This window comes from Crocuta crocuta, unplaced genomic scaffold (assembly GCF_008692635.1).
Source record: "Crocuta crocuta isolate KB4526 unplaced genomic scaffold, BGI_CrCroc_1.0 scaffold131, whole genome shotgun sequence".
Classification (NCBI taxonomy): Eukaryota; Metazoa; Chordata; class Mammalia; order Carnivora; family Hyaenidae; genus Crocuta; species Crocuta crocuta.
This window is the reverse complement of record NW_027528977.1, coordinates 15,473,532-15,486,880: the sequence shown is the minus strand read 5'-3', so window position 1 is coordinate 15,486,880 and position 13,349 is coordinate 15,473,532. Positions and strand designations below refer to the sequence as shown.

The window sequence follows — 13,349 nt, the reverse complement described above, 5'->3', positions numbered from 1 at the left end:
TTATTTCCACAGTACAACCTCTGGGTGTGGGTTGGTTGTCACATCAGAATATTTTCAGCCTTCGATCCTCCTGCCACGGAGCTACCAGGTGGCCAGGCTGTTAACAATAATGACAGCAACAGCGACTGACATTTATTGAGGACTTCTATGTGCTGAGGCATTGGCCACCAGCTTTATACACTACATCTTATCTATTCTTTACGTGGCTCATTTCACACAAGGGGCAGTTGAGATTCCTAGAGGTCAAGCAACTAGCTCCAGGCCACAGCAGCAAAGGGGGGCAGAGTGGGACTCTTACCCAGGGTCGACTTGCTCCAGCACCTGCAGGAGTCTATGTAATAACAGTAATACCAATAGCACCTGCTTCCTGTGATATTGTGAAAATTGGTTGAGAAAATACATGTAGAACACTTAGCATAGGACCTGGTACTTAGTAATATCTTGTTAAATTTTTTTAAATGTTTATTAATTTTTGAGACAGAGAGAGACAGAGTGTGAGTGGGGGAGGGGCAGAGAGAGAAGAGACACAGAATCTGAAACAGGCTCCAGGCTCTGAGCTGTCAGCACAGAGCCCCATGTGGGGCTTGAACTCACTAACCATGAGATCATGATCTGAGACAAAGTTGGACACTTAACCAACTGAGCCACCCAGGTGCCCCTGTCTTGTTAAGTTTTAACTATCATCATTATGACCCTACTGTGCCTTCAAGGATCTTTCTGCCAGTTTCTTCCTAATTACAGCAGCTGACTTCTCTCTCTTGTGGCTTTTGCTTCCTCTCAGAGTCATCTGTTCATGGCTTCTATTCAGGGGGTAGGTCACTGCATTCTCCCTAGTTGTTATGCTATAGGACTGCCTAAAAGCATTTGATTTAACTACATTCCAGGCCTGGGTGCCCCCACAGACTACCCAGAAGGTCACCCATGGGCTGCTGGCCACCCAGGGAAGGCTATCTGAGTCAAGTGTTGGCTTTGTGCCCAGGAAGCTGTGGGCAGAGCAGCAGGATGATAGGGACAAAGTGTGTGGGAACTTTGGGCAAAATGCTGCACGAGTTGGAGCAGACCCAGCTCCAAAAGACGGTGCAGGCTGGCCTTCAAGGGAGCCAGTATATCCCTCTGGTTAATTGCAAAGTCTTTAGAGAAAGATAACCCTGAGATTGGGTCTGGACTCTGCTGCTTATTTGCTGTATGAATGTAGGGAGATGATCATTTTATTTTTCAAATATTCAGTTTCTTCTTCTGTTAAATGGGTGTAACATTAGCTCCTACCTCAGTTTGTAGAATTGCATGAAACAGTGTCTGTTAGAGTACTTAGCACAGGGTACATGAATAACTATTTCTGTAGTTGCTGTTATTAATATGGTGAGCTCACAGCTCAGGTTGAACAGAATTATGGAGGTTTGCTTATGGACAGAATAGCATAGTGGTTAAATACCTCGGTTGTAAAGGCAGCATACTTTTGTTTAAATCCTGGTTTCACATGTACTGGATGGGTTATTGGGAAAGTTACCTAAACTCATATCTCTAAAATGGAAACAACATCTAACTGAGAGAATTAATGTGAGAATTAAAAAGGAAAATCAGAAAAACAGAAAGAATCCATGCTAAGTACTTAGCAGAGAGCCTTGCCCATCATTGGTAACTGTGGCTCTGGTTATTATTGATTTTATAGATCCTGCTAAGCATCACAAATGAGATGCAGGAAGTGTTAAGTTGAGATTTGATCATGAACTTTGTTTTCAATAATACAAGCTTATTGTTGAGAGTAACAGAGATACTTGAGTATGTTTTCATTCCAATCTGCTTCACCATATTATTGCTTAGGATTTACAGTTATTTTAAAGAGAAACCAAAAGACACAAATTTTCCAAACCCACATATGAGAAACCAAAGAAAGCAGGTGGCTGTGGAAGAATCCAGAGAGAGGGAAGAACCTTGACTTGCTGCCCCCAGGTCCTATCTGCTGTCAGTACCCACCAGTAACACAGACTATTTACCAACTCCTGGTTATTTGACTGGCCTTTGAGAACCAGAGACAAATTTGGGCTGACAGTCAAAATAATAACTATTACTGACTACAGCTAATAGATTTGTTGCTTCTGAGAATATGTAAAACCCCTCATTTGGGGACCACATTACCAATTCCAAAACGTTTACAATATAATATGACAGCCACTCAATGCATTTCCATCTGGGGAGTCAGATGCTAATCTTTAAGGAGAAAGTATAGATATTTTTCAAAAGCATATTCGCAAATGACAGAAGAGCAAAACCAAAGAAATCTCACTTTTTGCCTTCTTGACGTGGGGAGGATTTTGTGAAACTTTTATTGTTTTGTCTTTACACGGTCCTGCCTACCTCAGAACTGGTTACTGGCTGCAGCTTGTCCTGTCTGCCCATTTTGCTATCAGTCCCCGACCGCAGAAGATGAATGAAGCCATGTGAAAGGGTCTGAAGCAGCCACAGCTGCTATCTTACTGTCATTACCACAGTGTCAGGCACCATGCTCTGCACTTACCGTGCCATTGAAGGCTGTAGCGACCCCATGAAAGGGATGACATTGTTGATACTTCAGAAGCAAGGAAGCCAAGATGTCAACGTGATATTAACAGAGGTCCCAAATCCACACAGCTGGCAAGTGGCAAAGCCAGAAACCACATCCAGCTGTGTGTGTTTGTGTGTACATGTGCGTGCACGTGTGTACGTGTGCATGTGTGGGTGTACAAATCTTGGGATCCTGATACTAGGATGCACTGTCTTCTTTGTTCAACAAACCTTTAAGTACTTCATGAATGCCCAGTTGAGGTTCCTTACAAGCAATGCCCAATGTAACACGTGCTCTAGGTGCCCTGCCCACACTCTTGGCCCATCCAGAATATACTTGCAGCTTTGGGGGATATTTACCACAGATCCTGAGAGCTTCCTACTTTCATTCTCTAGACTTTCACTGGCTGAAAGAGAGAGCTCAGTGCACCTGCAAGCCAAGCCAGACATGCTAGGAACTTAATGTCCTCAGGAGTAATTTTCACCTAGTGAAGGGCTGGCATTAGTAAATAAATAGTCCAGTTTCCTCATCCCTGGGAGGGGATACTTCTGATGTGCAGGTATGCTTTATACAGTTTCTCAGAAGTTCCTAAGCAAAACTGGGCCCTAATCATTACCCAAAGCAATAACCTTCTAATTAATGCTTTCTTTACTGGCTTCCTATTGTGCCTCCAGTAGGCCAAATAGGCATTTTCCCTGGGCCAGACATTCAATGGACAAGTAGTTATTGATTATTCACTGTTAATAAAAAATTATAGAGAGCAGTACAGGTAAGATCTGGCCACTCTCCTTGAAGATTTTATAAAGACACACAATGGAAACTAGATCACAGTTGGGCATGTTGCATTTTGGAGGCTACTACAGAAATCTAGGACAGAAATGATCATGGCTTGGTTGAGGTCAATGGCAATGGGGTGACAAAAAGAAGTCAAATGGTGAATGTATTCTGAAAGTAATAATGCTAAGGAGGTTTTGCTGACTGGCCAGGTGTAGGATATGAGAGAAAGAGAAAAATCAAAGATGTTTCTTCCCCCTACTGAGCAATTGGAAGAATGGAGTTACTCTTAATTTAGATAGGAAGACTACAGGTAATAAGAGTTGAAATTTTGACATTATGTTTGAGGAGCCTATTAGTCATCCATGTGAGGGTGTGGAGTAAGGAACTGGGTTGCAAGCTGGAGCTCAGGAGACAGACCAGGGAGGAAGATGTAAGTTTGGGAGCCGAAGACATGTAGGTTGGAGAATAGATGAGATTATGGAGGGAGTCTCTGAATCCAAGGAATGTACAGTCCAGTGGAGGAGACAGACATTATTGAGTCACACAAATAAGTCATCCTAGACCATGATGAATTCTAAGAAATTGCAATGACTGTCCTTTGAGAGAACAAAGATGCAGCAGACCTTCCCCTAAAGAGATGTAAAAGAAGAGAGGTATTCTATAGAAAGGAGGAATACAGCTGTGTATCAGAAAACAAGAAAAAGCACAGAATAGCAGTGAGAAATTAGTCCAGATAGGGTGGGGTCCAACCATGAAGGGCATTGACTGTTAAGAGAAAGAGTTTGAACTTATCCTGGGGTCTAGAACTGTCCATGGGCAAAGGAGTCCTGACATTGAAGAGGCAAGAGATGGGGGGCAGAAAGCCCAGTCAGTGGGACTTGTTAGGAGGAAGGGAAGGAAGAGATGGATGAGAAAACATTTAGGGAGAAACACAATTTGACAACAGGTACCAAAAATGTTACATGTGCATAGCATTTGCTAAGTATTACCACTTCAAGAAGAAGACAGGAAAAGAGGTGTATATAGAAGATGCAAGGCAAACATAAAAGTGTGATCACCGAAACACTGTCTGTAAGAGCTGAGCATGAAAGATCATCACTAAAAGACTGATTACATAAACCATGATACATCCATACAATGGCATGCTCTTCTGTGATTAAAAGGCATGATGTATATCTGCATTCATTGGCACGAAAGGAACACACTATTTATTGCTGAGTAGAAAAGACAGGCTGTGAAACAGCATTTGCCATTTAGCCCTATTTATCAAAATGATATCTTTCAAATACCATTCATGGGTATACATCTAGGGAGACCTTTGAACATAACGTTCATCAGAATACTCAAGGATGGTTTTCTTTAGATGATAAAATTTTGTGGTTTGTTTGTTTGCTTGTTTGTGGTGGGGGAGGCAATTCTGTCTTTCTGGATCACGTAAATTTTATGTCATAAGCTTGTACTAGTTTAAACAAGAGATACTGCACATTTTCTAAGGAAGTCAAATGGTTAGTTCCTAAGTTCTTGCAGAGGGAATGGGGCCCCACATCTAAAGTATGAGCAGGCGGGTCAGCTGACCTCTTCTTGGGTCTTTGAGCCCCTCACTGAGGGAACTTTGGTCTGGAAGGTGGGGAGGGGTGCCTGACCTAGCATGCTGACATGGCCTAGTAAACTTTTCCCCTCTTCCAGGGTCTTCCTGAGAGCAATCAACAAGTTTGCAGAAACCATGAATCAGAAGTTCCTGGAACACACGAACTTTGAGTTCCAGGTGAGTGTGAGGCACCCAGGGTGTACTTGGGGTGCCCGGGCAAGGCGGCTCTAGCATCTTAGGCTGATTGCTACATCAAACACACCTCAAAGCACACGTAAGGTATACCAGTGCTTCCGGCAGTTTCCACAGATGATTGTGGGTAAGGAAGGAACCAGACCCTGGATTGAAGCTCAGGGTTCAGAACCAGGCCCTTGATTTAATAAATAATCATTAACTGAGCAGCATATGCAAATGTGGCTATATAATGTATCTTATGCTAAAGAGATTTGTAGTCATCCGTTGTCAGAGTGGGTACCACCTTTTAGAAATGTATCACATCCTTTTCTATTCACTGGAGCCTAGAAAAGCAAGCACTCACACTGAAAAATAAAGCTCACCAGTGCATTTCATGATTCTTTCAGAAGTCACTTTTTGGGTTCAGACAATACCTGGGGCCTCTCTGAGATTTTAGAGCCTCAAAACATGTCCCTGGAGCAAGTGGAGTGACACATATGCTCAAGGCGTAGGCAAGAAGAGCCAATTTCTCAAAGCTTTAGGGGAAAGTCCAGATTGCTACCTCTGGCTGGAGATGTGAGAGAGAAGGTCCCTGAAAGGGGATCCCTCCTCTGGGGAAATCCCTGACCCCCAGGATCTTTTGTAGTGCAACCTTCGGAGGTAGCCAGTGAACTGAGGCAATGGTATTTTCTTCCTGCTCATCAGGACTATTCATTTCTTAGCTGGGCTTTGGCCTATGACTAGCTGTGCAACTTTAGACAAGGCCTGGGCTATGTCCATGTATCAGTTGGCTCATCTGTAAAAAGCTCATAATCCCTACTCTTTCTATTTCATAGAGTTTTTGCAGAACTGGAATGTGTTAAGGGGCTTGCTGGGAGAATTCACTGTAAGGTTTCACCAGTCTCCATTCAAATGCTTTCTCCCCTGACTGAGCCCCTTTGAGTGTTCCACACTGATCCCATGGTCTTTATGGATTACCACTTAGCCTGTTGTAGTCTCTTCATAGCACTAAATGTTATTTGAAATTATGTTTCTTATTTGTCTACAGGCACATTTTTTTTCTCTCTTTCCTCCAGTAAAGTGTAAGTTTCAAGAGTATAAAGACTTTATACTCACAGAGACTCTGTGCTCTGTGCCTAATACATAGTAGGTCTCCTTGGGGAGATGATGCCTGGGCTGAGGGCTATGATTTCCATTCTGCTGGAAAGCATCAGCCTGTAAGTATTTAATAAACATTATCTTTGAATAAGATTCTCTCCCACTACCTTGCATTCAAATTAGGCAACTGAGCTGTTATGATAATGATAATAGAAAGATAAGCTGCCATTTTCTGATGGCTTACATGTGCAGATCTCATGAGAAGCACTCTATGGGCATTTTCTTTCTCAGCCCTTACACTACACTACAAGTTAGTTACTACTACTAGTACTTTTTCTGCTGGAAGGATGTGGGAACTGAGACTCGGAGGTGATGAGCAGATAGCCTGAAGTGTCACAGCACATCAGTGCGAAGTCGGGACCAAAGCACAGCAGTGGCTGACATCACAGCTGCAGATCACCACAGCCACATGCTAGATAGGGAGTCACCCCCGCATCGGGTTCACGGAGAGGTTCTGGCTGAGAGTTATAAATCTCTGACATGGAAACAAAACATGTCACTTTGGCTGTTTTGAATCAGGAGAAGTGTTTGATTCCCTTCCAAATGTGAACCAGATGCCTGCAGGCTTCAGGTATGAATGTGTTCTGGGAAGCTAATAAGGTCATTGCTTTTTTGGAGGGGCAGCTTGGAGAACACACCTAGAGGCCAGCAGTGAGGCAGTGTTTAGACCATAAAACTGCTGGCTACTCTGTCCAGGGTGGTAGCAGTCACAGCTTCAGACCTGGTTTTCCTGACTCTGGCTCTCTCTCCTCCATGGTCTTAAGGGATACTTTCCAAAGAAGTACAGCTTCAGTCTCTCATGCCATTATTTTAGGATTTATTCTGTTTTCCTGAAAGAGAATCTGCACCTGAGAGATGCCCAGAGAAGTGGGGATTTCATACATAAAAGGTTTGAGCTTATGAGCTGTGTGACTTTAGGCAAATTACCTCACTCCTCTGTGCCTCAGTCTCTTACACATCAAATTAAAATACTAATAATAGCTGCCTCATTGGATTTTTGAGAGGATTAAGTGAACTAATTCATGTAAAGCACTTAGAACAGCACCAGGAACATGGTAGCAGTTTAATAAAATGTTAGCTCATTATAATAATTGTCATCATTTTGATGATAATGATGATGTTGGTCCTAAAGTATGTCAAGTCCAACAGCTCAAATGTCAGTCCTCAGTAAACAGGATAGGAGGAAGGCATCTATCCAGTCACCACACATTGCCTGAGGCTGTCATACCCACAGAATTCATAAAACAGAAAAATGGCCAACATTACAAAATGAAATAAGTCTCTTTTCCTAATGAGACTTCCATAGATATTTGTTGAAAAGTATTCAAGAACAGGATCATTTTTCAACCTTATCTTTGTTCTCCTACCTTCTCCTCACCCTGTGCGAGAATGGATTTGTTCTCTGTACCCTGCCTGGAACATGCCTTGTTTCCTTCTCACGGTTTCATTAATTATGCATTTAATATCAGCAGGAACAGCATCCATCACTAAGCGCTGCTGGCCTTGGCAGCCCCTGTCCAGAGGAGGGGCAGGTGCAATGAGATTATCTCTAATATCTTTTCTGGGATTGTGGTTTTATGATACAAAGGGCAAAGAGCAAGAAGCTCTGTTGGTGCCACTCTGTAGGTGACAAGACCTGGGAATTATAGAAATTATGTTTTCTGCCTGAGGCCAAAATAATTTGCATTCCCAAGCCCTATTCAGGAGGCTGGGGCTTGGCTTTCACATGCATTTGAATGGTCAGGGAAGACCATGGGAGGATTTCAAATTCACCTCAGCAAGGGTTTTTGTTTAAAAGCAATTCTTATGGGTCCAGGACTACTGCAACACATTATCAGAAGGATCTTAAGAGTCATGATAGGAGGCTGTAAACCCATCTTCTAGCATCCAAGCTTTTGAAGATGACTAACTTTTTTTTTTAGTTTATTTATTTATTTTTGAGAGAGAGAGAGAGAATGTGCGAGTAGGTCAGAGAAAGAATCCCAAGCATGCCTCACGCCACCAACACAGAGCCCAATGTGGAGCTCAATCCCTCAAGTCGTGAGACCATGACCTGAGCTGAAGTCAAGAGTTGGATGCTTAACTCGCTGAGTCACCCAGGTGTCCCAAAGATGACTAACTTTTATTAGGCATCTACTTAGGGCATTTTGATCCTCCTCATAACCCTGTTAGGTTGGGATATACCAACTTTACCAGTGAATAAACTGAGTTTCAAAGAAGTGGTTGACTTTTTTGTTAAAGGTCACCTAGCTGCCAAGCAAGACCTGCTGGAATTCAGTTCCAGTCCTGTGTGCAAATCCCAGGCCCTTTCCACTCTTTTGCACTGTCTCTTAAAAACAGAGTGCCTTTCAAATCTAGGAGACAACTCTATTTAGCTTCAGCAACACTGTCTGCCCTAGTTAGCTCTTGCTGAAGTCTGAGATAGAGAGCTCTGCAATGATTGGCTGTGGGATTAGGTTCTCCATATTGGCTACTCTGATTGGCCAGGAATCTGTGGTTACTCGTCAGATGTGCTCCTTGGCTCTAGGAAGTTTGTTTCTGTCTTAGGCAGTTGTCTGATTACTACTAAGAACATTCTCTCTAGTTGGGAAGCTGTAATTGGCTCAATTGGCTCTGCATTTGGCAATTCCAGCCCTGGCCTTGAGGCATTTCTGGATCAGCTTCTGGGCATCAGACCACCTAAGGATCATTTCTGAACATGTACTGTAGACCCTGTGAAATGAAAAGGATATTCCCAGTCATTAGTGAAGGACTGAAAGCAGGCTTGGTCTTTATAAAGGCAATGTAAGTGGTAATGGCAAAAAAAAGTGTGAGAGAGTACACACACACATGGAGAGCACCAATCAGAGCCTTGAAGAGGCTGACAGCACCCCCCCTACACCCAGGGAAGATCATGGTGGGACAACTTCCCCACACCAAAAGATGGTCACATGCTTGGGGACAGCTTCTTTGGCCATACCTGCTTCAGCTTGAGGACTCTAGACCACTTCTGACATGCTGTTCCTAACCTGAATCCATGATTGGAATCTTTCACTCCCAAAATCACTCCCAAATTCCCAAATTAACAAGAATGCATGGGGAGTGCTGGGCTCATTAATGAACTCATTCAACAAATATTTCCTGAGCACATGCTTGCTCAGACACAACACTGGATGCTAGATATTGAACAGTGAATAAAAAGAGGGGGATCTTGCTTGAAGGTTGCTTACATCCATTAAAGGAGACAGGAACTAAATTAGTTCAGCTTAAAACATGTCAAAATTCCTGTAAACTGGGTGTAGATCTGCTTTAGTCAGGGCACATTGGGAGGACTTCCCTAGGAAGTAATTTTCGAACTTGGACTGCAAGATGAAGTAGAAGTTTTCGAGGCAGTGATTTCCTCATTTGGTCCTTTTAACTACCCCCCTTTACATCCTATTAGCTCCACCTTTCCAGATGAGGAAACTGAGACTTAGAGAAGTAGGACAACTTGCCCATGAAAATGGAGCTGACAACTGGAGTGGAACCCTGGAAAGCAGCCTTACAGTGTCTATTGAAACAAACAACAAAGACAACAAACAGCATAATCTGTGCAGACCCTATGTCTTAACAATTCCAGATCTTGGAATATATACTACATTATAGTTTCTCATGCATAAAGACGTATAAACAAACATGTTGATTACTGCACCAATGCTGGAGAAAAAAAAGTTGGAGTCAATGTAAATGCTTCTAAACAGGTAATTGGTTAAAATTAAAGTATAACCTTATAGAAGAATACCACGCAGCAATAAAAGAGAGGGAAGTAAACCTGTACAGGCTAATATGGAAACATACGCAAGGTATATTGGTGAGAGAAAAAAGCAAAGTACAGCAGACTATTTTTTTTAAATGTCTGTACATGTTTGTTTATATATGAAAAAAATTTAGAAGGATATCCAGGAAACTGTTAAAAAATTTTTCTTCCAGGGGCGCCTGGGTGGCTTAGTCGGTTAAGCGTCCGACTTTCGCTTAGGTCATGATCTCACGGTTCGTGGGTTCGAGCCCCGCGTCGGGCTCTGTGCTGACTGCCAGCTCAGAGCCTGGAGCCTGTTTCAGAGTCTGTCACTCCCTCTCTCTCTGACCCTCACCTGCTCATGCTGTCTCTCTCTCTCTCTCCTAGAAATAAATAAAACATTAAAAAAAAAATTTCTTCCAGGGAATTAGACAAGGGTCCAAGTTAGTATGGAAAAGAACTTTTTTTATCATTTAGTCTTTTCTACCATTTATTATTTTTACCATATGTATATTACACTTACAATTTTTTGAGAGTTAATTGAAAGTAACTGAATTCTAGTTATATCCACTAGCAGTATGACTTTGCATGGTCATTTATGTGGATCTCACTGTTTACTTACATCTGTGAAATAAGGGAGTTGGACCAGATGGCCCTTAAATTTATTCTAGTTCTAACTCTATTGTCCCATTATTTCAAAATATTAAATTCCCAGTCAGAAGCCACCTCACCTCTTCCCCCAGGAAAAAAAGATCCATATGTTTGACTAAAGCTTCTGTGGCTTGCCTGAGCCAGATGAGCTGAGCACTTAATAGAAATGCCATAAGGCAGCTTAGAGCAGGGAGGAAAGAAAAATCTAGAACTTTTGAAACAATGGGAGAATTTTCTCTAACAATATGGTAATAAATAAATAAATATTTTTTCTGGAGCCCAGCTACATTCAAGCCATTGTGCCGAATATGGCATTAGGGATGCACAGAAGTAGCAGACGAGACCTTTGGTGCTTGTGGAGCTTACATTTGGAAAGACAGGGCATACAAATAATCTATGACCAGCACCATGGACAGTGCCACCACTCCATTTACTGAGCAACTGGCATGTGCCGAGAGCTTATGGTGGATGACTTCATGCACATATTATTTTACCTAGCACTTAGCAACAATCCATTCTGGTAGTGGCCATTATTTTCTCCATCAGTGTCTGTGAGACACTGATGCTTGTATTCTCTTCACCACTGAATGATGTTGTCATGGAATGTGAGTGGAGCACAGGGTAGGTGTAGAACAGTGGACCCAAATCTGTGGTTACACGTACTAAGAGCTACTTAAATTTATTTATTTTTTTTAAATATTTTTATTTATTTCTAGGAGAGAGAGAGAGACAGCGTGAGCAGGGGAGGGTCAGAGAGAGAGGGAGACACAGACTCTGAAATAGGCTCCAGGCTCTGAGCTGGCAGTCAGCACAGAGCCCGACGCAGGGCTCGAACCCACGAACCGCGAGATCATGACCTAAGTGAAAGTCGGACGCTTAACCGACTAAGCCACCCAGGTGCCCCAAGAGCTACTTAAATTTAGAAGGGTTGAGCAGACCTGATGTGACATCTGGAAGTCTTCACGAAAGAAGTGGGTCTTGAACTGGGATTCAAGGAAAGAATAGAACTTAGGCACGATAGGTAAGCCAAGGAGGCCAAGATGCTCATGTTGTATCTGTGGATTCTGAATAGACCAGCCCCCTTGGAATAGGCAGTTTGTTGAGGGAGAAAGCACTGGAATTTGAATTAGGCCCGAAAAGACACATTATTGCCTTTTGACCTGGGTCTTTAGAAGCAAAAGACAAGGAAGGTTTAGAGCAGAGGTATTATGAGTACTCAGAAGTGTCTGATTTTGGACTGCTCACCTCTCAGAGCATTGCATAGAGCCCCTCACCATGACAGACTTCCCTCAGTTCCAGAATTGGTTCCACATAGCTCTATGGGCAAAACTGGAGAGAGGCTGTGGGTGAGATACTTAGGAACACCATTTCTGATCTACTATGAAAAAAGAGGCATAGGACCTATGATCTCATGGCCCACAAAGATCTTCAAGGAGGAAAGACAAAGGAAATCAGGTCCACTCCTAAGTATGTACCCCCAGAGAATTGAAAACATACATCCATGCAAACACTTGTATGTAGAAATTCATAGATGCATTATTCATAATAGCCAAAATGTGGAAACAACACAAATGTCAGTCAGTGGATGAATAGGTAAGTAAAATGTAGTATATCCATACAATAAATTAGTATTCAGCAATAAAAATAAATGAAGTACTGATACATGTGACAACACAGATGAACCTTGAAAAACAGTATGCTTAGTGAAAGAAGTCAGACATGAAAGGTTACATATTTTATTATTCCGTTTCTTTGAAATGTCAGATTGAGCAAATCCACAGGGACAGAAAGTAGATTAGTGATTGCCAGGAGCTAAGAGGGAGAGAAGAATGGGGAATGACTGCTAATTCTGGGAATAGTTATATTACCTTTTGTGACTATACTAAAAACTTAAATTCTGTACTCTAAAAAGGAAATGTTATGATATATGGAGTATATCTAAATTTTAAAAATCATGAATGAAGTGACAGAGAAAACATTTTTGAAGAACTAAGTCAGAACAGAGGCTAGCAAGAGGCTCTAAATTTGACATGTCTGTGTATCCTCAGATGTATTAGGGGAACACTTCTGGAATTATTTTTTGAAAGGAACAGCAATTCAACTTACTTTGTCCTATATCTACTACTTGTTGTATCCCCCCAATTACTCTTAAAGAAATTTCTTAAAAATCAGGAATTTCTCACCTTCAAAATAACACTTTCCATGTCCTTTGACCAGGTTTCTATTGCCCTGGCTTGTTGTTCCGTATGGTCCTAAATTGGGGGAGTTATTAGCTCTGCTTAGGCAGACCAAAGCAACACATTTTCAGTACCTGCAGGTCATGGGGGCACCAGGAGGAAGGACAGCCAGAGTGGCTGGGAGATCTGACCTGTACAGTGTGTTTGGATAAGCTGAGTTACTACGGAAACAAAAGGGCTTGAGATGTGATTCTAATGGTTATGTGAAGCCTTTGAAGGATGTTGAGGAAGGGAGTGATAAAACCCACCTTGTTTTAAAAAGATCCTCTAGTCTCTGGGTAGAGAGTTGACTCGATGGACTCCATAGGCCAGGCAATTGCTTCATTGTACTCTGGGAGCTGCTTGGTCTTCTGGACCCTGGGAGACAAATTTCAAAAAGAAAAACTCATTCTGCCAACAGAATGTGAGCTCTATGGGGGTAGGGACTGCTGTTTGTGTATGCACACTCTCTATGCCTACATGATGACA

The 13,349-nt window shown here is 42.3% G+C and overlaps 1 protein-coding gene across 1 annotated transcript in view; it reads left to right on the top strand.

The window, feature by feature from the left end:
- Nucleotides 1-13,349, top strand: part of DOCK2 (dedicator of cytokinesis 2) — a 415,343-nt gene that overhangs the window by 330,317 nt on the left and 71,677 nt on the right. The window contains exon 30 of the mRNA XM_077757359.1: nucleotides 5,006-5,084. Within this exon, the coding sequence (XP_077613485.1) occupies nucleotides 5,006-5,084 (79 nt within the window). The remainder of the gene's footprint in view (nucleotides 1-5,005; nucleotides 5,085-13,349) is intronic.